General features: G+C 51.8%; 10 protein-coding genes across 10 annotated transcripts; 4 read left to right on the top strand and 6 right to left on the bottom strand.

Moving 5' to 3' along the window:
* Positions 1-136: 136 nt before the first annotated feature.
* Positions 137-2,885, bottom strand: V8C40DRAFT_259487 (Septin-domain-containing protein). Its single transcript, XM_083218981.1, has 3 exons — positions 1,740-2,885; positions 1,289-1,678; positions 137-1,227 (listed from the first exon to the last, which is right to left on the bottom strand). The coding sequence occupies exons 1-3, from the start codon at positions 2,332-2,334 to the stop codon at positions 392-394; spliced, it is 1,821 nt and encodes a 606-aa protein (XP_083067050.1). The 5' UTR covers positions 2,335-2,885; the 3' UTR covers positions 137-391.
* Positions 2,886-2,963: 78 nt separating this feature from the next.
* Positions 2,964-4,456, top strand: V8C40DRAFT_155161 (cyclin-dependent serine/threonine-protein kinase PHO85). Its single transcript, XM_083211364.1, has 2 exons — positions 2,964-3,247; positions 3,321-4,456. The coding sequence occupies exons 1-2, from the start codon at positions 3,179-3,181 to the stop codon at positions 4,242-4,244; spliced, it is 993 nt and encodes a 330-aa protein (XP_083067049.1). The 5' UTR covers positions 2,964-3,178; the 3' UTR covers positions 4,245-4,456.
* A 190-nt stretch (positions 4,457-4,646) lies between these two features.
* V8C40DRAFT_259483 (lysophosphatidylcholine acyltransferase) lies at positions 4,647-5,885 on the bottom strand. The gene is made up of 2 exons (XM_083218980.1): positions 5,552-5,885; positions 4,647-5,488 (listed from the first exon to the last, which is right to left on the bottom strand). Exons 1-2 carry the CDS (start codon positions 5,770-5,772, stop codon positions 4,669-4,671), a joined length of 1,041 nt encoding a protein of 346 aa, XP_083067048.1. The 5' UTR covers positions 5,773-5,885; the 3' UTR covers positions 4,647-4,668.
* Positions 5,886-6,414: 529 nt separating this feature from the next.
* Positions 6,415-7,614, top strand: V8C40DRAFT_271590 (uncharacterized protein; the record flags this gene model as incomplete). Its single annotated transcript, XM_083220283.1, has 3 exons — positions 6,415-6,424; positions 6,506-7,023; positions 7,087-7,614. 3 exons carry the CDS (start codon positions 6,415-6,417, stop codon positions 7,612-7,614), a joined length of 1,056 nt encoding a protein of 351 aa, XP_083067047.1.
* An 802-nt stretch (positions 7,615-8,416) lies between these two features.
* V8C40DRAFT_259478 (deubiquitination module subunit SGF73) lies at positions 8,417-10,515 on the bottom strand. Its single transcript, XM_083218979.1, has 5 exons — positions 10,300-10,515; positions 10,115-10,231; positions 9,552-10,031; positions 9,303-9,479; positions 8,417-9,241 (listed from the first exon to the last, which is right to left on the bottom strand). Exons 1-5 carry the CDS (start codon positions 10,325-10,327, stop codon positions 8,835-8,837), a joined length of 1,209 nt encoding a protein of 402 aa, XP_083067046.1. The 5' UTR covers positions 10,328-10,515; the 3' UTR covers positions 8,417-8,834.
* Positions 10,516-10,698: 183 nt separating this feature from the next.
* Positions 10,699-13,253, bottom strand: V8C40DRAFT_259474 (SGNH hydrolase-type esterase domain-containing protein). The gene is made up of 4 exons (XM_083218978.1): positions 12,972-13,253; positions 12,477-12,918; positions 11,288-12,384; positions 10,699-11,208 (listed from the first exon to the last, which is right to left on the bottom strand). The coding sequence occupies exons 2-4, from the start codon at positions 12,616-12,618 to the stop codon at positions 11,128-11,130; spliced, it is 1,320 nt and encodes a 439-aa protein (XP_083067045.1). The 5' UTR covers positions 12,619-12,918; positions 12,972-13,253; the 3' UTR covers positions 10,699-11,127.
* A 548-nt stretch (positions 13,254-13,801) lies between these two features.
* V8C40DRAFT_259469 (uncharacterized protein) lies at positions 13,802-15,615 on the top strand. The gene is made up of 3 exons (XM_083218977.1): positions 13,802-14,535; positions 14,613-15,146; positions 15,246-15,615. Exons 1-3 carry the CDS (start codon positions 14,382-14,384, stop codon positions 15,398-15,400), a joined length of 843 nt encoding a protein of 280 aa, XP_083067044.1. The 5' UTR covers positions 13,802-14,381; the 3' UTR covers positions 15,401-15,615.
* On the bottom strand, positions 15,486-16,000 carry V8C40DRAFT_155023 (uncharacterized protein). The gene has a single exon (XM_083211362.1). It carries the CDS (start codon positions 15,827-15,829, stop codon positions 15,572-15,574), a length of 258 nt encoding a protein of 85 aa, XP_083067043.1. The 5' UTR covers positions 15,830-16,000; the 3' UTR covers positions 15,486-15,571.
* V8C40DRAFT_155030 (uncharacterized protein) lies at positions 16,001-16,594 on the top strand. Its single transcript, XM_083211363.1, has one exon. The coding sequence runs from the start codon at positions 16,172-16,174 to the stop codon at positions 16,481-16,483; it is 312 nt and encodes a 103-aa protein (XP_083067042.1). The 5' UTR covers positions 16,001-16,171; the 3' UTR covers positions 16,484-16,594.
* Positions 16,525-20,429, bottom strand: V8C40DRAFT_155021 (ras guanine nucleotide exchange factor domain-containing protein). Its single transcript, XM_083211361.1, has 5 exons — positions 19,643-20,429; positions 17,291-19,573; positions 17,008-17,224; positions 16,675-16,945; positions 16,525-16,594 (listed from the first exon to the last, which is right to left on the bottom strand). Exons 1-5 carry the CDS (start codon positions 20,297-20,299, stop codon positions 16,567-16,569), a joined length of 3,456 nt encoding a protein of 1,151 aa, XP_083067041.1. The 5' UTR covers positions 20,300-20,429; the 3' UTR covers positions 16,525-16,566.
* Between the last annotated feature and the right edge of the window lie 628 nt (positions 20,430-21,057).

The raw sequence follows: 21,057 nt of genomic DNA, 5'->3' as shown, positions 1-21,057 counted from the left end.
TAACAAGATGTCTATGGACCTTCACAGAACTTGTTTGATGAGAAGATGCAGTAGTCTGTTCTGTCTAACATCGTTTCATAAATTAACAAGATCAAGATTATGTATTTGTCACAAAGATGAGGCGCTGGAGTAAAAATGTTGAATATGGGAGAGTAAATTAATATATATCTAGACACATGTACCATCCACCTCATGATATGCTATTACAAAACGTCGAGGCATCATTTTACGGCCCTCATACTATTGCCTGCAACAAGTGGGCAACGAAACTCCCCGAAAAGAAAAGTTGGAAACACAGGCTTGGACATGGAGGGGTTAAAAAAGGAAAAAGAAAGAAAGAAGCGATGAAGTGGGGAGAAGGAAAGCCTCGACCATAACACCATGAAACACATCAACATCTTGAGACCATTCCATCAGGACGGACAAGCCATGATGTGAAAAATCCAATCACTCCGATGCTGCTGACAAGCTCAAGAGTAAGCCTGCTGTTGCACTTGATCTGACCAGCCAGCCCCAACAGCCCGAGCGGATCCTGGTGGTGTGGTACTACTTCTTCACGCTTTGATTCCTTGTGCTTCTGACGCCTTGGCTTCTGATTCACTCTTGCCAGTGGCATGCCATTCATCGTCATGCCTGGCCTAAGAAGTTGCATCGGTACCTCGCAAAGGCGTTCTGCCTCTAGGCTCTGCCGCAAGCTTTCTGCCCAACTCGCCATTTCCAAGGGGCGGTGGTACTGCTCGGGGAGGAATGAACGATTCCAGGAGGGAGTAGACAAGGGGTACACGCTCATGGGTTGGCGACAGATGAGCGCTGACTGCAATGAGGAGCTGCTGGCCTTTTGTCGCCGCCACCTGACACCTTTGAGTGAGGCCGCATGTCGAAGTCTGGCGCTGCCATCTTGTGACATGAGCTGCTCCACGAGCCTATGAAGATCTGTAGCCACAAGTGGGCGAACATATTCTGAATTCATCAACACGCTGGCGTCCATGACATCGTCATCAGAGTCGGAGATGCTCGAGACAGCATAGATATCCGATGATTCAGAAGACACTCCAGGGGCACTAAACGAGAAGTATTCAACGTTCTTGTCACGCAGGCAATAATCGATGGTTTGCTTGGACACAATAGCATCGTCGTTGCTGATCTCATCGGCACGGGCTAACAAGGGAATCACATTAGTGGTGTTTTGCAGCAGTCTGATCGCCTCTACATCTGCAGCTATGGGGCCTATAGGTATCATGTTAGAGTCAAATATGGTTCAGAGTTGAGTGATGACCAAGTAACATACCAGTATGGGGTAGCAGATACAGCACTGCATCAACGATAGGCTCAGTCCCGTTGCTTAGCAGATTCCACAGGTCGCCATCACTGATTGGCCGGTGCAGTAATGGAAAGAGCTGTGATTCGACATAACGGACGGCCGGATGCGCAGCCTCGGAATCTTGCTGCGGAGGGCAGTCCACAAAACAGAGATTACGGTCTAGCATCTCATCCATTGCTGAACTTCGTCGCCTTGGGGCAAGAGAAGGGTCCAGCTCTGCTCTCCACCATGGGTAGGGGCGAGTGCTGGCATACACTTCGGATACTTGGCCTTTGTCACGGTTCGTAACGGGGTCAACATGAACAATATGCTCGCTGCACTGTGCAATAGCCGTGATCAAAGTTGATTTTCCGATCCCTTTTATCTTCTGGTTAGCAGTCGCTTCTCCCCAAGTATCGCCACGATAGAAACAACACACCATCTGGGCCTGTCACCAGAACCTTGAGCTTTCCCAACGACTTTCCCGTATCTGAAAACGGCCGGCGCCGTGGAACCGTTAGGCTAGGCATGATGAGCTGTGGCGTATGGCTCCCTGCGAGGCCGTCGTTGGCATGTTGATAGAGGCCGAGGCCGCCTTGGTGTGGGCCGATTAGACTTAGAGAAGAGCTGATTCGGCTGGCGGACATGGAGGCGACAGGCGAGCTCATGGGCGACGAGGTTTCGCTGATGACGGACTCGGGACCAGAAGTCCCCAACATAACAGGAGTCATTGGCCTGGAGAGGTCGTGAGGCGTATCGCCGCCGGGTTGGGACGAGAGAGACGGTGAAGGCCACGAGATGGATGTGGAGGCTGACATGTTGGATCGGTGACAGCTCTTGCCAGCCCGGGCATTTGATTCATACTCGTTCTTGTACGGGAACCGCGGCGTCTGGAAGCTCATCTCGCCCAAGTCGCTGATTGAATCTTCGGTTCCGACAAAGTACGTCATTTGGGGAATCGTCGCAGTGGGCGTCAAACTGTCGGAGCGCCCATGATGGGCAGATGCGCTGCCGCTGGCCGGAACTGGTCGCATGTTGTGCGCGAGTCTCCAGCAATGAGCGGACTGGGAGACTTAGGAAAGGAGGGATATCTGGAGAGGATCGATCAAGCACTTTGTTAAAGCAAGATGCGATGAAGGCTGACGTGTGATTTAGAGTTGATCTATCGTTGGGGGAGACTTTCGACCGGTGATTAACGCGACAGCGCAGTGTTGAGCAAGGTATGGGTACCGTCTCACCGAGTACTGCGCAGGTATACTTGGCAGGCGGTGCGGTGGAGATGCGCGACGGCGGAGAGCGGGGAACGACTTTCCGGTACTTTTCGCGTCGTACTCCCTACTTTGTCAACGATCGGATGTAAGTCGTTCGAACAATTGTGACAGACAGCCGCTAGAGGACTACTGGCGAGTAAGGTGTGATAGAGGTAGAGGCAGTGGTAGATGCTCATCTATTCCCTCACTTGCTAACGGAGCGCGTGGTATTCCTGCTTTTCACGAAGCCAATAACGAACCGCCTATGACCTTCTGCAATGCTCCGCGTCCAGCATCCGACACAGCATACCGCAGCTGTCCTCCGTCCTGTAGTGACAAACAGCCAAAGTACAGAGGCAAGCTCGCACCCCGTCTAAGAAATACACCCCTTTAAGATCCCTGGAATGCAGGGACAGCGCTCAGCGTTAGTTCGATACGGCTTATCTAAGTGCATATCCGCGGCCCACAATAGCGGGGCAGCCCGATCATCCTCTGTATTCCCATCTGGTGCTACTAGCTTCCAGCCTCTTGGGGAGACATCAAGCATTTTGGGTATTGACTCATCTGGAGACAGGCAGACGAGCTGTTTCGTTGTCAGGAGTCAAAGACACGACACAGAACCGCCAAGATGGACGGCAAGAGACATCCCAGCTCGTTCCAGCAACTGGAGAAGCTCGGAGAGGGCACGTACGCCACTGTGAGTTGGTCCTTTGCAGCCCTTTGCCATGCGGTTAAAGGACATGTCGACTAACCATCATCTGTTTTGCTAGGTGTTTAAAGGGAGAAACCGCCAGACCGGAGAGCTGGTTGCTCTCAAGGAGATTCACCTCGATTCCGAGGAGGGCACGCCCTCGACCGCCATCCGAGAAATCTCGCTGATGAAGGAGCTCAAACACGAGAACATTGTCGGACTTCACGATGTTATTCACACCGAGAACAAGTTGATGCTTGTGTTTGAATACATGGACGGCGATCTGAAGAGATACATGGACACCCACGGCGAACGCGGCGCGCTCAAGCCCACGACGATCAAGTCCTTCATGTACCAGCTCCTCAAGGGCATCGATTTCTGCCACCAGAACCGAGTCCTGCATCGAGATCTCAAGCCACAAAACCTACTCATTAACAGTAAAGGATGCCTGAAGCTTGGTGACTTCGGTCTTGCCCGTGCCTTTGGCATCCCCGTCAACACCTTCTCCAACGAGGTCGTGACCTTGTGGTATCGTGCACCAGACGTCTTGCTCGGTAGTAGGACATACAATACGAGCATCGACATCTGGTCAGCTGGATGCATCATGGCTGAGATGTACACTGGCCGGCCATTGTTCCCCGGGACAACAAATGAGGATCAGATTGTTAGGATATTCCGCATCATGGGCACACCCACCGAACGCACATGGCCCGGCATTACCCAGCTCCCAGAGTACAAACCCACGTTCCAAATGTACGCGACTCAAGATTTGCGAAACATTCTTCACGCTATCGACCCCAGTGGAATCGACCTGATTCAACGGATGCTCCAGCTTCGGCCGGAGCTCCGCATAAGTGCTCATGACGCCCTGCAGCATCCTTGGTTCAACGATCTCGTCCTCCAACAACAGCAGCAACAGCAACAGCAGCAAGCAGCCTTGCAGGCTCAGGCGCGGAGTTTCCAGCAGGCGGTCCCCTCACAAGCCTTTGACAACAACTACTAGGCATAGCTTGTGTCGTATCCTGCGCACCAGGATCCTGCAGGGCTGGCCATTAGCAGGCATACATATGGTCAATTCTGTCCATTTTTCGATTGTATGGGGAAAAAGTTGACTCGTTATTACTTCTGGCTGGCGATCAAGACAGCGTAATTGCATACCTACATAAAAAAAGAGATCATCTACACATGTCCAGAAGACGGTGTGGGAATACTACGGTCAGACTAGAGCTGTCGCAACAAATCCGGGCTTTGGCGGTGGCTGGATGATATTACTGATACTGATAGTTTATCGCTCATGATTTTAGGGGGGCAGGACAAGATATCCATCCTTTTAATAAGAAGCAAAACCAGAAAAATTTCATGTTTGGGCTTTGCACTCCGTCACAGGAAATGGTAACTTTTGCCATTTGACTTTGTAGCGCTTGGATTCAGTGTCTATTGACAAGGCTACCATCTACGGGGCTCTTGAATTTACGTTTATTTGGCTCCTTGGACCACGTCTCGGCAAGGGCGGCTGTTTCATCTTCCTCGGGAGCGAATCCCATACTCAGCCTTAGCTTTTGAATCTCGTCGCGAACCGCCTTTGCAAGTTCGACTCTGAGTTGCACCGCCTCTGGGTCATGTCTCAGCTGGTCGGGGTCACCGGCTTTCTCAACCATCTTCTTCCAAGAAGTGCGATAATGGCCAAAGAGGCTGTCGACGTCGGTTGGTTTCCCAATCATGACTCGTACTCGCTGGCCTATGCGCGGCAGGAAACGCGGGAACCCTCTATCCTCGGACATGATATTCTGCGTGCCATGAATGAACATTGGGACAAACTCCGGTGCCGGGTCGCTTTCGAGAATCAGGCGGGATACACCCCATTTGAAGTAGCGCAAGGTACTTTCGGGGTTCTGGTGGCAGCAGGCCTCGGGGAAGATGTGGACCCAGGCATAGTGGTTGGCTGCAAAGGCAGAGGGCGAGACGAAGGAGTCGGTGCCGTTGGTGGAAAATGTCATGTCGGACGGCTTGATGACGGATGAGGGACTGGAGAGGAGCTTGATTGCCTGGGCAATGGTGGGCTGGTATAAGCCCCCTTGCGGCGAATGCCACAGCCGGTGGGTGGGCAGCACCTGGCCGTAGCTGAAGAAGGCCGATAGGAAGCGGTTCTTGAAGCAGATGTCGTGGGCACCAAGGCCCCAGCGGAGGTTCTCGACGTCGACGGCGTACCGCAGCGGGAGGATGCCCCAGATCAAAGGATCATCGAGTCTGGGCTAGTTAGCAAGGGTGTTTTATAGCAATTGATTTTGGCTCTTCATTGAGATACCATACACGGAGACGTGGTTGCACACAGTCAGCAGGCCGCGGTCTCGCTGCCCGTTTTTGCGGCGGTCCAGCACGCCTAGCAGGTTGTCCAGCCCCGTGACCTCGACCCGGTTGAGGCCGTAGAGGAAAGCTCGTGATGCGGCCCCGACGCTGCTCATGACGGCCACGGAGGCGAGCCGCCAGGGCGCACCGGGCCGTGATGCGGGCGTTGGATGTGACGACGACATTGAGCTCCCGGCTATGTTTGGCTGTTAATAGCTTTGGCTCGGATGAATTGCCCGGCGCTGGGTTCCATGACAGGCACTTATGGAGGCCATGGTGGTGAGAAGGCACATATAATAAATAGTATGGAGCAGATGGAGCCGAGCCTTTTTTTTTTTTTTTTTTCTCCTGCCGTGGTTCCTATTTTTTTTCTTGGGGAGCCAACAAACGTCGGGTGCTAAAATGCGGCAGCTAGCCGACTGAACTTGGCCGCTGTCAGTGGTTGATCCAGTGCTGGAATATAGCGCCCAATGCCTGAACCACAAGCGCTCCGTAGTGGGTGTGATTGGGCAATGGCAGCCGGAACTGCACCTGCATTTCAAGACTCTGGGGCTGGCATTTCTCTATTTTGGTACTAGTCGAGCTACAGGATGGAGGTGGCTAATCCTAGATAGGCAGTATCGTACCTTGTCCAAGCATCGCGCTGCTTCAAGCTAAAGTCAGATCCGATACTCTTTGCATCTACATTACACACTGCTGTACATACAATACGATACGATACAAGTGCCGATTCGGAAGTATTTTGTGGCTATAACTCGAGTTATTAACAGCGTTGTTGAAACTAGCAGAGGCCATTTGTTTGCATATCTGTGGCAAAGATAGCCACAATGTCACATAGTAGGCAGCTCTTCTCTCTCTTGCTGGGTGAGCTTCCAGTTTGAGCTCCCAGAGGCTAACCACCAAGTTCCCTGTCTATAGGCAAAAGAAACACGACTCGCCCCGTCTTCACCTCGTACGAAAGAGAACAAGCCAAGTCGAATTGGAGCTCAAAATCCGCACAGCTTAGTCGAGACTCATTCCTGCCCTTTGGATTCTGCAGCCTCTGTCTCGAAAACGCCCGAGAGCCGGTCGCGTGCCCACGAGGGGACATTTTCTGCCGCGAATGCGCCCTAGAGAACCTCCTGGCACAGAAGAAGGAGCTTAAGCGGGCGGAAAAGGCGCGCCAGAATGCAGAGAAGGAGGCTGCCAGGATACGGGCCATTGGCGACGACGAGGAGCGCGAGCGAGCGATTCGCGATTTTGAACTAACCCAGGCTGGGTTAACGAACAATAGCTCGGGCAAGCCAGGTTCGAGTGCTGTGGTGAAGAGTGAAAAGGAAGAAGAAGCCACTGTACGCGCTGGGTCCAAGAGAAAGTTTGCCCTTGATGCGGATGAGCTTGATCGGATTGCGGAAAACGACAAGGCAAAGGCTAGGAAAGCAATTGATGATGAGAAGGTGAGCAGAGCTCACACAACCGTTGCTACCATATCCAATTATATGCTAATCTTTTCATGGCAGGCTGCTAAACCAACACTTCCTTCATTCTGGACACCTTCACTCACCCCAGATGTGCAAAACAGCGGCTTGGCCCCCGTCGCAAAGAAGGCCAAAACCACGCCTACCTGTCCTGCTTCTGCGGAGCACGACACCCACCCCTTTTCTCTCCAGAAACTGCTGAAAATCGAGTTTAATGAAACCACAGACTCTGCTACCAAGGAATCGCGCAGAACCTGTCCTTCATGCCTCAAGACCCTTTCCAATGCTTCCAGTCCGGTCATGGCGGACAAGTGCGGCCACGTCCTATGCTTCAGCTGCGTCAAGCAGTTTCTTCTTCCCTCTGAGAAACAGCAAGCCCAAGAAGCAGAAACAAATATTGCGTGCTTTGTTTGCAGCACCCCCGTCGCCGTCGCCACCAAGCCCACCAAGGTTTCGAGCGCAAAGGACTCTTTGCCGACAGGGCTAATCAAGCTAAAGTCAGAAGGAACCGGCTTCGCTTCTCGCGGTTCGCGTACCGTGGAAAAATCAAGCGTTGCTTTTCAATGTTGAGCGTGATTTGATTTACACTCTGAGCTACCTTGCCCTTTGGCTCAGATTCATCGCCGTGGGAAGATGTGGTGCCGAAATGCACCGCATTAACCCTCGAGCTCCTTTATGGAGCCAGCATTGCTCGAGTAACAGGCTCGAGTATGCACCTCGAAGCAACCAACGGTGTATCGGAACTCTACACCGAAGGAAGATTTCAGTCCAGCTTCTCTTTCAAAGAGGCCTGAGCAGCTCCATGCGCTTTGCGCCGTACGAGCAGCTTCTTACCCCTAGAGAGCTTTTGGGCGACAGTGACAACAATTGATCATTGCCCATGAAATCAGAGAGCCAAGAGGCTACAAAACTGAGCCTCGACGCCTTTCGGAAATCATACGCTGTCCATTATCTCTCTCGAGTGCATGTCCTTGAGGACATGTCCAAAAAAAATAAAAAATAGTTCGGGCAACGTGAAGCGTATGGACCAGTGCAGAAGAAGATCCATTCGCTGGTCATTACTTTGCAATGTCAACCCACGGACTAGCTCAGACTTTACACATTGAGCCACTACGGCGACTGCAATGTTAAGCCGCCTCCTGTGGATGGAGAGATGTAGAGTAGGTCGTTGCATCTCTGTTGTCTTGACCGAGAGCAAAAATAGAGACTATAACCTACTATAGAATCGCTTTGTGTCTTTGGATATAGCAAGCGCATTGATGATGGCTGATATAGCATTAATATAGCAATGATAACCCTATATAGAAGCATCATAGACAGCTATTTAATCACAGACACGCGTTTGTTCAATCCTGCACAATAATGTGAACGCTGACTGAGTCAGCTTCTATTGATACACCTTGTATGGCTGTCTCCAATAATGTATCTATACAAAGATGCGTTTATACAATGAATAGGATAAATCTTCAAAAAGAAGAAGAAGAAGAAAAGAAGAAGCTGATTGGTACAGTATTCCAATACCGAGCTATGTCGCTGCCCCTGCCGCTTAATATAAAAAGGATAGTCATTTCAATCATCAAAACCCATTTCCTAGTCCGAAAGCCATTCCCTAAAATGGTATGTACCCAAAAGGAAGATTGAATAAAAAAGAAAGTTCCAAAAGAAGAGGAGTAGGAAAGACACCGTACGCCTTGTCCATGCTCAACCCGCCGCTGTAATCGCAAAATCAAAAGGAAGAAGGAGAATGGTAAAAAGGATGTCAAGGGTTATTGCTTTCTACGCCCAGCTTTCTATGCCCGACTCGCCACCGAGGCCTGCCTTTGTGGCGGTGCAGGCATGCCGAAGCTGGCCTGCCGCGCTGACCCCGGGATGGACATGGATTCTACGTCGGGCTCGCCCGGAGCGTCTTCGTTATCCAACAACCCGGGGTGGCCCTGGGGCAGTCTCTGAGCGCCAAAGCCGGTGACCTTGAAGATGTTTGTGCGGCCTCCATTGGTGGCCATTTGCAACTGCTCATGAAGCCTCGCAAGCTGGTACTGGCGCTTGATGGGAGTGAAAACGGGTTGTGGGATTAGGGGCTGAGGGTTCCAGTGGGCCAAGGCACTCATGACGGCGCCCGTCTCTTCATCAGAGTCTACAGGGCCGTTATTAGCGTCGTCGTCGTCCTCAAGAGGTGCGTTTGCATCCAACGCAGCTTCTGTAGTATCGATTAGCCCCTGGATAGAGAATGTGTAATTGGTGGTAGTGGGGGGACATACTCTGCTGCTTGGCTTGATTCTTTTTCTGGTACGCGGCTAGAAGCATGTCGTAGGGCAAAGATCTTCCTGATACAGCACGCTTTGCTCCCATGGAATGACTTTTACACGTTAAAGAACGAGCGCATGGTTGGCCATTGGGTAGAATGACACCACATTGGCGCTCAACATCGACAGGTCCTGCAGGGAGAAAACAAGAAGAGTCAGCGAATCTATCCGGGTACTGTAATTTTTCTTCTCGCGACAACATACCTTTTGGCTTCGGGAGCTTAGCCTTTGGCTCATCCTTCTTCTTCTTTGCCTTGGGCCCCTTGTCTGCATCAGCATCGGCTTTGCGCTTCTTGCTGACCTCTGGCTTCTTGCTGGCGGCCTTTTTGCCGGCTTTCTTTTCCTCTTCGGCGTCACTGTCTTCGTCTTTGCCATCTGCGTTGTCGTCATCATTCTTCTTGGCCTCTTCTTCCCGGGCCGCCTCCTTTGCTCGCTCACGAGCTTCTCGAGCCTCCTTCTTCCGCTGGGCCTTTTCTTTCTTGACCTTGAGGCACTGTGCTATATGGGCCTTTGCAGCCGTTTTCAAGATGCTCTTCTTGCAATGCTTGCACTGTTGAAGCTCCGGGTTGTCTTCTAGGGGTCGTCCAGTCGCAAAGGTCTCGCGGGATAAGTCGTCTAGTTGGTTGACGACGGGCCCAGGAGATACTGGTACCGAGGGTGACGAGTTGTTTGTCTTTTTTTTCTCTTCTTGCGCAGCGTCAGTCTCAAAATTCAGTAGTAGTGGAAGCAGTAAAGAAGAGAAGGGGACAGGGCTGGGCGATATATACCATCGATGACGCTGCCATCCATCCAGTTGCCCGGCTTGCTATGCTTTGGAACCGACTTCTTAAGCTTTATTGTTGCATTCTTGGAGTCCTTTTTGGAAGCGACCTTGATTGTTTGGTCTGCGCCTAACAGTGTGAGCTGGAACGAACTGTTGCATGCATGGTAAATGATGATATCGCCTGCCCACCTTTGCGCGACTCTGCGTCTGGCGCCATGGTTGCTGATGCGCCGGGATGATGTCAGGATGTGCTGTTTTCGGTCAAATGACGAAAACACACGGCGAGGAACAGTTGTAGCAGGCACAGCAAGGCGCGACAGCACTTTGCAGGCGTTGGATGTTGGATATAAGTTGTAGACAGACAGTGACGATCGCGAGGCTGATGTCCAAGGAACCCAACTTCACGTGTCTTGGGTGGAATGGGCGACGTCGGAAGCAACAACAATGTTCCGAAGATATCGCGGAGGCTCAGCGGTACGTACCAGCACCACTTACTGAAAACCCACTGATGATTTATCGCATTGAATGAATCTGAGCTCAGTTGCAATTCATTTCTCACCATTGTAAATGTCAAGTACCATAGAATAATAGGTCAAGATATTTATTAAGTATTTGATTCATCTATACAACAATTGAAGATAGAACTTAAACTGTGACATGCATGCATAGGTACATATGCACTGTTCCGAAAACCAACCAACCTTGTCCCCGGTGTCACTTCACGGCACTACTTTAGTGAGAGGGTACCTTAGTCGGCCCCATGGGGATCTCAGCGACCCATTTGTTCATTCTCCGCTACTTTGCACAAGCATCTCAAAGTCCAGCATCTAAATCCAGAAACGCCCCGGTATATAAGAAAACATCAAGCCAATCATTCTAGATAGGGGGCGCCAACAGCCAAAGGAATCCACCAGTTATGTGTGTGTGTACTGTAGGAGAAAGGGGTATAATATGATGAGATGTAGAAAAAAAAATATAATGCACTGGCCATGATAGTCGTAAGAGCAAGGCTCCCCATCATCCCTGTGTTGGGATAATATTGTTTTCACGCCACGCCTTGTATATGCGGTCCCTCATTGCCATGTGGCCAAGACTGCGCTACAAAGAGAGAGTCAGCATCTTGTTTTGGCTGCAGATGACATGGAAAAAGAAACCAAAAGAAAAAGGAGAAGCTTACCGGATGAAAAGTCTTGCCGTAATATGTGGGCACATACCACATGGAATTCTCCGCCACGACCCGCCCATCTGCCTTTCGCAGCTCTACATCTTTGCTAGCCGCCGTGGCCATCATGCACAGGGCCATCTCGCCCCAGTCCCCGGATTTCTGTGCAGGTCCGAGGCAGTTGACCGGATCAACCAGCGGGGAGTCTAGAGGGAGCAGGGCGTCCGATGCTCCGAGCACGGGCGTCTCTGTATTGTCCAGGCCACCAACGAGGAAGAACCACGTTTCGTTTCTCGCATAGTCTGGCTCGATGACGCCCGGCTCGCAGAAGCGATGCCCCTCAAAGGCGTCGTCGTAGTCGACAAAGAGGACCCTGGGCTCTGCAAACGCGGCGTTGATGGCATCCACTGAGCGTCGGATCTTGTTGTTGACGTCGACAACCATGTCGTTCATGCGCTGTCGAAGCTCCCGCTTCAGCTTGGGGCCTCGCCACCACATGCCAAGGGAGTAGTCGTCGCACTCTTCCGTGTCGGCGTTGAAGAAGCGGGCGTATCCAGTGACGGTGATGGTAAACCACGGCCGCTTCTCCCACCGGACGTGATCGAGAATCTCCATAATGACGAGTCGAAGGCGGTGTTCAAAATCGGAGCTGGCCATTTGCTTGTCGGCGTGACGAAGAGCAGACTCGCAGGTGCCAGAGTAGAAGCTGTAGAAGCGAAAGATGCAGCTGTTCATGATTTCGAAAAAGCCCAGGTCGTTGCCGCCGATGGATAGGAGGGCAAAGTCGGCCGTCGCCGTCGTGTTGAACTCGTCAATCTGGCTGTGCTCCGCGCCAGCGAGCATATCGTTGACGGTAGAGCCCGTGCAGGAGAGGAACTGAAAGGTAGGGACCTCGCCTCCATCCAAGCTGCGGCTGAGGTCTTCCTGGACCAGCATGGGGTAGGCATTGTGGCCGTGGCGACAGTCATCTTCGGTGCCGTTGAACAGGCCCGTGCCGATGCCGGCAGAATACGAGTCGCCGAGAGCGATGAAGCCTGACGGACGGTTTCCTGGTCTACTGGGAAAGGGCGGTGCGTAAGGAGCTTGGGATCGGTAGGCTGTGGAGGGTGATTCTGCGGTTGTTTGTAAGACGTAGGTTAGTGGAAAAGGAACGCTATTGAAGTAACGCAAAGCAAGGAACAGAAGATAGACAGCGCTGTCTCACCTGGACGATGCTGTCCCAAGACCAGCTGTTCATTCTCCAGGTGATGCTCGTATGGCTGGATGACTAGGCCGAGGCTGCGGATGGGAGCCCAGGCCAGCGTCAAGACGAGCAGCCAGTTTGCAACGCCTGGATACCGCGCCATGCTAGGGATAGCAAGAAAGAAGAAGATGAAGAAGAAAAAGATTAACTTAAAAGCAAATGAAGCAAAAAAAGACAAACAAATGGCAGCTCAAGACATTTGAGCGCGCGGAGAGGTTTAGACGAACGCTTCGGATTGCCCCGGCGTTGGGGAGCCGGGGGGTGTGTCGCAACTCGTTGGGCTGGAGGATGAGGCTGATGCGAGTAGATAGGAGTTTTGAGTGAGTCTTTTTGACTTACACGGTCCGTCTACCTATATATACGGATACATCGGTAGATAGAGATGCAGCTGCAAACGCACCTACTAATAATAATACGTGTGAGCTGCCATACTGACTGACTGACTGACTGTCATACCAGCTCAACTGTCATGCATCTGCCTGGGGACGCGAACAGATAAGATAGATAGCTAGCTAGCCTTGTCCCGGGGTCACGATTTTGTTGGGCTCGCTCCCGCTTATAGGCTACCGTCGATCCATGTGCCGCGGCCGCGACCTCCTACTTGCTGCAGCTTGTCAGGGGCTTAAAGTTGGACGAGTCTAAGTTAGCCCGTTTGCGACGGCTCACGGGACTGAGGCGGGAATCAAGGGTTCAAGGGTTTGGTTCACATTCACGCGGGTTCATGTACTGGGAGAGAGGATGCAAGTGGTGTTAAGCAGAGGTAATATCTGCCGGGTACTTTGCAGGGCACATGCCATGTTATCTTGCCGCATAACGAACAAGGCTGCGGGTGCAACGAGAACAGAGGGAGAGGTAAAATGCTCGTGAAAATGCATTCGACAATATGGATTACTTATAGTAAAGTAGTAGTGCCGGGAGCTGTCTTAATACTCTCCCAGCTCCATCATCCCAGCTCTGTAGTTAGAGCAGCAACCTTAATGTGCATTGCATTTGGCCCACCTTGATGAATTCCCACTTGACCATTTCCAATCTGCCCATCTCCCGCCATCAAACAAAACATGTACCGGCGCAAAATCAGAGGAAACCAACTGGAAGCAATGAATGGGGAATAAAGGACAAGCATCAAGTACAGTACACGTATTGGACCCCTAATAAGAGTGCATTACCTAACCTGTCACTGTCCATGCCTTTCATACGTCATTCACGTGCTGCCCCCCAGTGACACTTCTCTCTCACACGTTCCCACGCATTTCCCCACTGAAAAAAGGCGACGATCTCGATCCAACAACGAGAGCCTTGCGTCATCGCCCGTCGGCTCCCCTTTCAGCTGTCACAGCCCAACCCAGCATATTCCAAGCTTCAGAACAACTGCAGCATTATGCAGTACCGGAACATTCAAGGTACTAAGGTTTATGCTTGTCAAAAATAGCAGCACAATGCATGTCCCTCCCCCACCTCTTGTACATATTCCATTTCGAATAGCTGCCAGTGTACAAGTACACGCAAAACCTGGCTGCTGTGCGCAAATCCCCTCCATCAATGCCGTCATACGTGTGTCCATGTCCATGTCTGTTCCCCCCCAGCCTCGCTCGCCATGGCCATTCAGCGAGTAGAATCCCGGATTCTGTTAGTCCATAGTCGCTCCCTCAGCTACAGACCGTGCTACGTCGACGTCAGAGGCGGGCTTCCAACCCAATTGCTCTCCAGTGTTTATTAAAAGGGCGGCCTCTGGAACTCTCTGTCCCCCAATTCCAAGTGATTTCTGCCAGACCATTTCCATACTATAATACCCGTCATTGACACATCCCGTCTACGCAACCTCTTCTTTTTAACGCCATAAACCAGTGAACATATCTCATTTACACCATGTCGTCCGCCATCGAAACCATCAACCAACTCGCGACATCCGCCGCAAAGGCCGTCTGGGGCGACTCCAGCACTGACGAAACCCACAAGGAGCCCATCTCTGGAGCCACTGGTGATGTCTCTAAGGGCGAGCCTTATGATGCCGGTAACTTGGGTATGGCTGACAACTATATACATGATACCGTATCTCCAAACTCTTCAGACAACTAACGCAAAAGTGCCCATATATAGATCCCAAGGACCAAAACAAGGTCGAATCTAGCCTCAAGGGCCAAGAAGACGAACCCTCAGACCTAGCCGAAAACGAATACTACGCGCTCTCATCCTCCGCAAAGGACAAACCCCTCCCCGAAAGCCCTCGAACCCAAGAACCCATGGGCGGTCAACTCCAGGATAGAACCAAGAGTAACCTCAATGACACAACAACCAAGAGCAATCTCAAGGACACAACAAACGCAGACGACGACGTAAACCCCGAAGAAGGCAAACCTCTCGACAAGCTCACCGGCGCCGGCCCCCGCCCCGTTGAAGAGCTCGCCAAGGAAAACGGCGGAAACGCCGCCGCCGCATCATCTAATGAGGCCGTGCAGGAGGACGACAGCAAGCCGAAGGAGCAGAAATTGCCCGAGGATGATAGCTCCAAGCAGGGCAACGACAATCAGAAGTGGGAAGCTTCTGAAGACGACTACGTTAAGACGACGGGGCTTGCGGCTGATGGAGGGAACTTTGATGCTGCGAAGCCTGGGGCTGGAGTTGAAGCTGATCGTATGTCTCCCCCCACCCCCTACTTTTCCCCTATACTCTCTTTTATCTCTTCTTCTTATGGACATGGTGAAACTCCTACTGACCATGTAAATTATATAGGCTTGATGGAGCAAAAGGGCCTCAAGACAGATGACGACGATAACAACAACCACAAGGCCGGCAGCTCTGGCCGCAAGAGCTCGGATTCAGGCCGTCATCACAAGGATAAGCCCAGTCTGGGGGAGCGAATCAAGAATAAGCTGCACCGACATTAAATCTTGTCGTTGAATTTCTGTCCTGCTTTTTCTCCCAAATTCCCCCTTTCTGCTTTTGTCGATTGTGTACCAAAGAGTACTATTTTGTATCAATTATTTAATCCTGCCTGTATGGAAACAAGGTGTTTGTGTGTATGATACTTTATCTATATTTGCTCGTCACAAAAAGTGTTACTTCTCACGCTTGAAAAAAAAGATATACACGATTTCAAAAATGGTCCAAACTTTCAATGCAAGCCTTTCGTAGATTCGATTTCCAAACACTAATGCTAAACGTTCAAAACAAGTATATACCATCATAAATAGCCGTGCCATATATATATGCAGACGTTGGATATATATATGTAATATATATAAAACGGGTATGATATTCCAAGTTTCCCAATCGCCATTCGACATTTCCTCAAATAGATGAAGAGAAATTTCCATCCAACTCTAAATCAATATGCCCAAAGCTCAGGAGTCAATCCCTCGGATAAAGAAAAAACTGAGAACGTGGAATAATGTTTTGTTTTGTTTTCTTTGCATCATGCGAACCCAAGTTCCTTCTCGAGCCTTAAAAAACCAAGCCATATCAAAACCCATCAGAGGCGCCAACGAGAATGCCAACAAGTTTTGTTTGCGCATCATAATCACAAAGTCGTCAGAGGCGGCGAACCACGGTAAAAATCCATACTGCTCTTCATGGTGCCGATGCATTTCAACGTCCAGTCATCCCCACGTTTGGGTCATTGGATGTTGATTGTAATCAGAAAACCCAAGACACCTTGAATGCAATCAATCCATGACAGCATTTTTTGTACAAGGGCCGTCCAGGCTAGGCTGCATCTTTTGTTTCTTTTCGTCTTTTTTTCCCTTCCATTTCAATTATCCCTCTTTTTCGCGCCTCGAATCCCTGGAAAAAAGAAGAAATCCAACTTCCGCTGCGATATAGTACCAGACCATTCCGGTATGGCCTTTTTTGTGTGGCCAGATCTTCCCCATTCTAGATCATCTTGGTATCATTTCTCTGCTTCCACTCCCTCAAACATGCTTTGTGCTTCTCTTCTATACACTCTGCTTCTCCATTGTACAACACGTTAAGCGTCCTTATATATGGGCCCAGTTTGCTGACTGTTTCAAACAGTATCAGAGGATCAGGGCTTTGGTGTTCAGGGGCGAGTATTTCACAAAAAACCGGATTCAGCAAGCACCCTATATCACACAATTCGTTAGCAACTGTGAAAGAGCGGACCGTAGCAAAGTCCTCCTTTGCTTTGCTTCGTTGTACATACCTGACAATCTTCTCGTCTTCACGCTCGCGTGGTTCAATCTGCAAACTCTTGTCGTACATCTCATGTACGTCTCCTGCAGCTTGCATGTTGCTCACAATGTAATCGTGCAGTTCAGGGACTGGCTGCAGAGAGTATCCCACATTCTGGTATTGCTGAATGTCGCGGATGACTTCGGCTGTCTTTGCTCTCTTGGCAAAGTTGATCAGGTTGGTCTTCTTAATCACCGAGGGTATACCGTCCTCAATAAAGGTAAGATCGGTCAAATAAACACCTACGTTCTCCTGTTAAAACTACTATCTTTCACCGTAAAATTGCTCAACAGTCCAAACTCACCGAAAAAGGGGATACACGGCGGGTTGGCAACGTGAAGCGCCTCGCGATACTCGCCAAAGTTCTTAGTGCTAGCCATAAGTCGACGCATCGTTTCCAGAACAACGCTGGTTCGCTGAGGGACTTGATCCCAGGTTCGCTTCAAACGCGCAATAGGCGCCGTGCCCAACGCTGAGATGATGGATGTCAACGTGGAGAAGTTGTTGAGACCTCGGCATTTCTAGTACAATTGTGTTAGCACTTGATTATTCTCTCAATTCAAAAGTGTCAGGATTAGCAAACATACGTCGGCAACAGCAACAAAGTGCTTAATCACCACAACTCGCTTCTTGACATCCATCTGGTTTAGAATCATCTCCGCCACCCAGTTGGTCATCTGGTTAGAGTGCAGAATCAGAGCCTTGACATTCGGAGCCGCGTCAGGGTCACCATCTGCAACCTTTTTCTGCCACGTCTTATTCAAGCACTCAGTGGCCTTGATCTTGGAGTACAACCGAGACTCGATGATTGTCAGCTGGCGAGCAAACTCTGTCACGTCAATATCCAAGAACTTGAGTTTTCTCATGTTCTTTGGAATAATGGGCGTTGGAGTGCTCTGGTTTAGGGTTTGAATCATGCGCCTGGCGCCAGCCTCCTTGCCGCTGAGCCTCTGGTCAAGGATCGCCATCAGCGGCCCCGAACCTGGTGTCTCAGTCGACTTGACAGTGTCTCTCGCAAACGTGTACACGTCGCGTATCAGAGTCTTCGACTCGTCGTTGAACTCTTCCATCCAGAAACTGTCGAACCAACTCTTGAGAATGTTGACCACTCTGAATCGGATGAGCTTCTGCTTGCGGTCTCGCCACAACTCATAGTCTTGCTGTGTGAGGCCCTCCGGAGGCTGTATGCCGAATCGCTGAACCAGCATCTCAAAGAGCTCGCGTGCTGATGTGAAGGATCGATAAGTCAAGAGGAAGGTGTTGTTAAAACTGGAATCAAGTTTATCATGGCGCGTGAGCTGCTCGACCAGTGCTAAGAGGGATCCTCCCTTTACCGTGGGTGTAGTCGCCTTTGCGTCCCAAGATAAATCGTTTTCGTGGTCCAGGAGCAGGAACTCGGGCGTATCCTCGTCCGGCTGGAGCTGTGGCGACGGGTCTTCTCCAAAGATCTTCTTGACCTTGGAGTAGTCTCCCTTTCTGGAGAAACCAGGGGGAGCATCGCCCTCGGAGTATGACTGGGTGGTGATGAGTGGCGGTCGGACTGGTGCGGTCCTTGAGTCTGATCGCTGATGAGGCCTGTCGTAAGGCATAGTCTCTCCTCGTTGGAGCTGGCCCCGCGGTGGTTGACGAGCCTTTGCTTGCTGCTGCTGCATGTTGATCAGGACCTGCTCTGATAGCAGCTGTAGCGAGAATCCAGTGTGCGACGAGTTCGTCTCGAGTGCTCTCGCGCATTGGCGAACATAGTCAAGACGGCTCTCAAGAGGCTCTCCCCGGACTTCTGACCATTCGTCCGCCAGGGGACCGGCGACTGCTTGGCAGCTTAACATGAGGTCGGCAATGTTGTCGTACAACGATTGCTTGTTGATGCTAAAGTCTTCCAGCTGCGGTGTCTGGAATGTATTGCCCAAAGATGACAGATCGACGGACTCAATCATGGCAATCCACGGCCTAAACGTCTCTACAACCTTGCCGCCTGCAAAGCAGACATTGTTGGCAATGGCCTCGTGTCGCTGAGGTGAGATGATCTTTTCAGGAGCTGTAAGGTTCTTTTCCAGCTCGCGAATGCTTGACACAAGAATTCTCTTGTGCTCATCTAACCTCTCGAGGAGATTACCATCGAGGACTGCGGTGGGCTCGGTGAGACCCTCCTCGTCATCAAGGAAGTTGGGGGACATCAAATCATGGAAATCTAGTCCGTTGCTCTGCCAGCTGCCACCTGAGGTGCTGCCAATGACAAAGCCAGGGAAAAGTCGGGGGATGTCCTCTCCCCTCTGCTGTCTGGCAACTTCAACGTAGCTGAAGACGCCACCTAACACGCCGTCGGCCTCCTGGAGACACTTTTGAACCGACTCCGCGTTGGGCCAATCAGCAGCTGCAATATGAGAAGAAATAACCAGCTTCGAAAACTTGGACATCATATCTCGGAAGTGGGGGTAGAGTGCCTTGTTGGTGGAGATGATGGAAGGCTGGCCAGAATGGTTGTCCGTGGTTCCTGAGCCGGCGGCAAGAAGTAGTCTGAGGTGATCGGAAATATCTTCGGCCCTGGCCACGTATTCGGAGCGGGCGTTGTTGGTGACAGCCTCGCGATATCGGTCGATGGCGCGCTTCATGTTGGTGACAAGGAGACTCCAGGTAAGGGGTGGCGTGGATCCATCGTCGAAGAAAGACTTGGGCACGCTGGTGGTGGCCGGCACGTTGTAGGTGGTGCTGGTGAATGATGTGGCCGATGCAATGTTTGGTGGCTGGTTGGTGTTGGCGAATCCGAGGGCGTATGCATCGCTTCTCTTCCGCCGAGCGGGAGAAGTGCCATTCATCGAGTCCATTGACGTTGACGGGGAGAGGGCTGCACTGAATGAACCTCGAATGCGAGGCTGGATAGAGTATTAGTTTCAAGTACTTTCTTTTTTCTTTATTCATTTTTGATAGACAAGTGTACTTACCATGGACCCTCTGGACGCGAGCATCAGAGATTCGCCTTCGGCCTCTGAAGCTGAAGTCGCCGAGTCGTCGTCCTCGTCCTGGGTCAGCCCACGCGCCATCATTTCTGGCGGCGGCCGTGTCTTCTCGGGCATGGCAACGTTCATACGGTCCCTGGGGCCCGTCTCGGCCGAGGACACGGGCGATTCTAGCGGCAGCTCCATGCTGCGATCGCCCGTCATCATGTTGTAGTAGAAGAGGCGGCCATCTGGCGTAGCCTGCGGGATCCAAAAGTCGGCGCGAGACTTGTCGCCGCCCATGTCGGTGCCCTCGAGCGGCAGGCTGCCAAAGCCTTCGCCCTCGGAATCCTCGTCCTGGTCGGCACTGTCTTCGTAAAGTTCGTTTTCCTCCATTTCGTCCTCCATGTGATGGTTGACATGGCCGTTCTGGCCCATGTCGGGAAACTCGTCGGGGCTAGTGATGGCCTGGCAGTAATTGCTGGGGAACCAGCCGCGCACTCCATTGATGACACCGTCCCACCAGCCGCTCTCGAGCTGGGTGATGACCTGGATGATGTCGCCCTCGTGGAAGCTGAGACTGGTCCTGTCGTCGGCCTCGTAGTCGTAGAGAGCACGGACGTACATGCTGCCGGGCGGCGCAGTTCCCACGACGCCGTCCATGGTTTTTGGCGCGCGCGTGTGGGGGAAGAGCTAGAGAGAGGGGGGTAAAGGAGAAGTTGGGGAGAGAGAGCGCGCAAGAGAGAGTCGGAGAGAGAGATGGGGGCTTCGACAAAGGCCTAAACGCGATGGCGATGGCCGGGATGGGCGAGATGGCGATCGAGTCACGGTTGCGCTCGAGGCCGCGGAGGATCTGTGCCAGCAGAGAGCAAGTCGAGTCGGGTCGAGTCGAGTCGGGATCGGATCAGATCAGATCAGGATGAGATGGCGACAAAATCACCGCAGGACATGGTCCGCGAGTCAGCCTTGTTGCAAGCCGGCGGCGCGCGCTGGGCCGATTCCAATGCCAATGAGCATGCCACCAATGTTGCAGGCGGGAAGCAGGCGAGACGTGCTCGATGGGTCGGAGATGTTCAGCAGATCGCTGGGGGGGAAAGGGGAGGCTATCGTCGACTGGAGTTTCGAGTGGCGGCAATTGGGGTGGTGGCCTCGCTGTGTTTCTGGCGCTGCTGCAGAAAGGGCACGCTTGCTGCTAGGCCGTTACGGGCACTGGGGGGAGATTTAGGCGAGACAAGAGCACTGATGGAGGCGCTGTATCTTCCCATGTGCTAGTGGGCGCGGGCGTCCTCCACTTCTACAATGGATCGGTTCTGGCAGCGTTAGCGAAGTACAAGGCCCAGATACTGCCCGTTACAGCAACCCCACGCGCCGTCAACCTCTGGAATCCGACAGCTGCTGGGGGACTTGACGCACCTGAAGCA

The sequence above is a fragment of the Trichoderma camerunense genome (assembly GCF_050948025.1).
Source record: "Trichoderma camerunense strain CBS 138272 chromosome Unknown V8C40scaffold_36, whole genome shotgun sequence".
Classification (NCBI taxonomy): domain Eukaryota; kingdom Fungi; phylum Ascomycota; class Sordariomycetes; order Hypocreales; family Hypocreaceae; genus Trichoderma; species Trichoderma camerunense.
This window is presented reverse-complemented; position numbering and strand designations above follow the sequence as displayed.

Bases quoted from the DNA above. Each gene is read 5' to 3' on its own strand.
- V8C40DRAFT_155021 (XM_083211361.1), bottom strand. From the start codon at position 20,299: ATGGACGGCGTCGTGGGAACTGCGCCGCCCGGCAGCATGTACGTCCGT. The intron at 19,574-19,642 runs GTAAGTACACTT...TACTCTATCCAG, and splicing joins TCGCGTCCAGAGGGTCCATG to CCTCGCATTCGAGGTTCATT. The intron at 16,946-17,007 runs GTGAGTTTGGAC...AGGAGAACGTAG, and splicing joins GCCGTGTATCCCCTTTTTCG to GTGTTTATTTGACCGATCTT.
- V8C40DRAFT_155161 (XM_083211364.1), top strand. From the start codon at position 3,179: ATGGACGGCAAGAGACATCCCAGCTCGTTCCAGCAACTGGAGAAGCTC. The intron at 3,248-3,320 runs GTGAGTTGGTCC...CTGTTTTGCTAG, and splicing joins GAGAGGGCACGTACGCCACT to GTGTTTAAAGGGAGAAACCG.
- V8C40DRAFT_155023 (XM_083211362.1), bottom strand. From the start codon at position 15,829: ATGGAAATTTCTCTTCATCTATTTGAGGAAATGTCGAATGGCGATTGG.
- V8C40DRAFT_259483 (XM_083218980.1), bottom strand. From the start codon at position 5,772: ATGTCGTCGTCACATCCAACGCCCGCATCACGGCCCGGTGCGCCCTGG. The intron at 5,489-5,551 runs GTATGGTATCTC...TAACTAGCCCAG, and splicing joins GTGTGCAACCACGTCTCCGT to ACTCGATGATCCTTTGATCT.
- V8C40DRAFT_259478 (XM_083218979.1), bottom strand. From the start codon at position 10,327: ATGGCGCCAGACGCAGAGTCGCGCAAAG. The intron at 10,232-10,299 runs GTGGGCAGGCGA...TGTTAGGCGCAG, and splicing joins AGACGCAGAGTCGCGCAAAG to ACCAAACAATCAAGGTCGCT. The intron at 9,242-9,302 runs GTATGTCCCCCC...TCGATACTACAG, and splicing joins GAATCAAGCCAAGCAGCAGA to AAGCTGCGTTGGATGCAAAC.
- V8C40DRAFT_259487 (XM_083218981.1), bottom strand. From the start codon at position 2,334: ATGCGACCAGTTCCGGCCAGCGGCAGCGCATCTGCCCATCATGGGCGC. The intron at 1,679-1,739 runs GTGTGTTGTTTC...AGAAGATAAAAG, and splicing joins TCTGGTGACAGGCCCAGATG to GGATCGGAAAATCAACTTTG. The intron at 1,228-1,288 runs GTATGTTACTTG...TGATACCTATAG, and splicing joins GTATCTGCTACCCCATACTG to GCCCCATAGCTGCAGATGTA.
- V8C40DRAFT_259474 (XM_083218978.1), bottom strand. From the start codon at position 12,618: ATGGCGCGGTATCCAGGCGTTGCAAACTGGCTGCTCGTCTTGACGCTG. The intron at 12,385-12,476 runs GTGAGACAGCGC...AAACAACCGCAG, and splicing joins CTTGGGACAGCATCGTCCAG to AATCACCCTCCACAGCCTAC. The intron at 11,209-11,287 runs GTAAGCTTCTCC...CTCTCTTTGTAG, and splicing joins ACGGCAAGACTTTTCATCCG to CGCAGTCTTGGCCACATGGC.
- V8C40DRAFT_259469 (XM_083218977.1), top strand. From the start codon at position 14,382: ATGTCGTCCGCCATCGAAACCATCAACCAACTCGCGACATCCGCCGCA. The intron at 14,536-14,612 runs GTATGGCTGACA...GCCCATATATAG, and splicing joins TTATGATGCCGGTAACTTGG to ATCCCAAGGACCAAAACAAG. The intron at 15,147-15,245 runs GTATGTCTCCCC...TAAATTATATAG, and splicing joins GGCTGGAGTTGAAGCTGATC to GCTTGATGGAGCAAAAGGGC.
- V8C40DRAFT_155030 (XM_083211363.1), top strand. From the start codon at position 16,172: ATGCAATCAATCCATGACAGCATTTTTTGTACAAGGGCCGTCCAGGCT.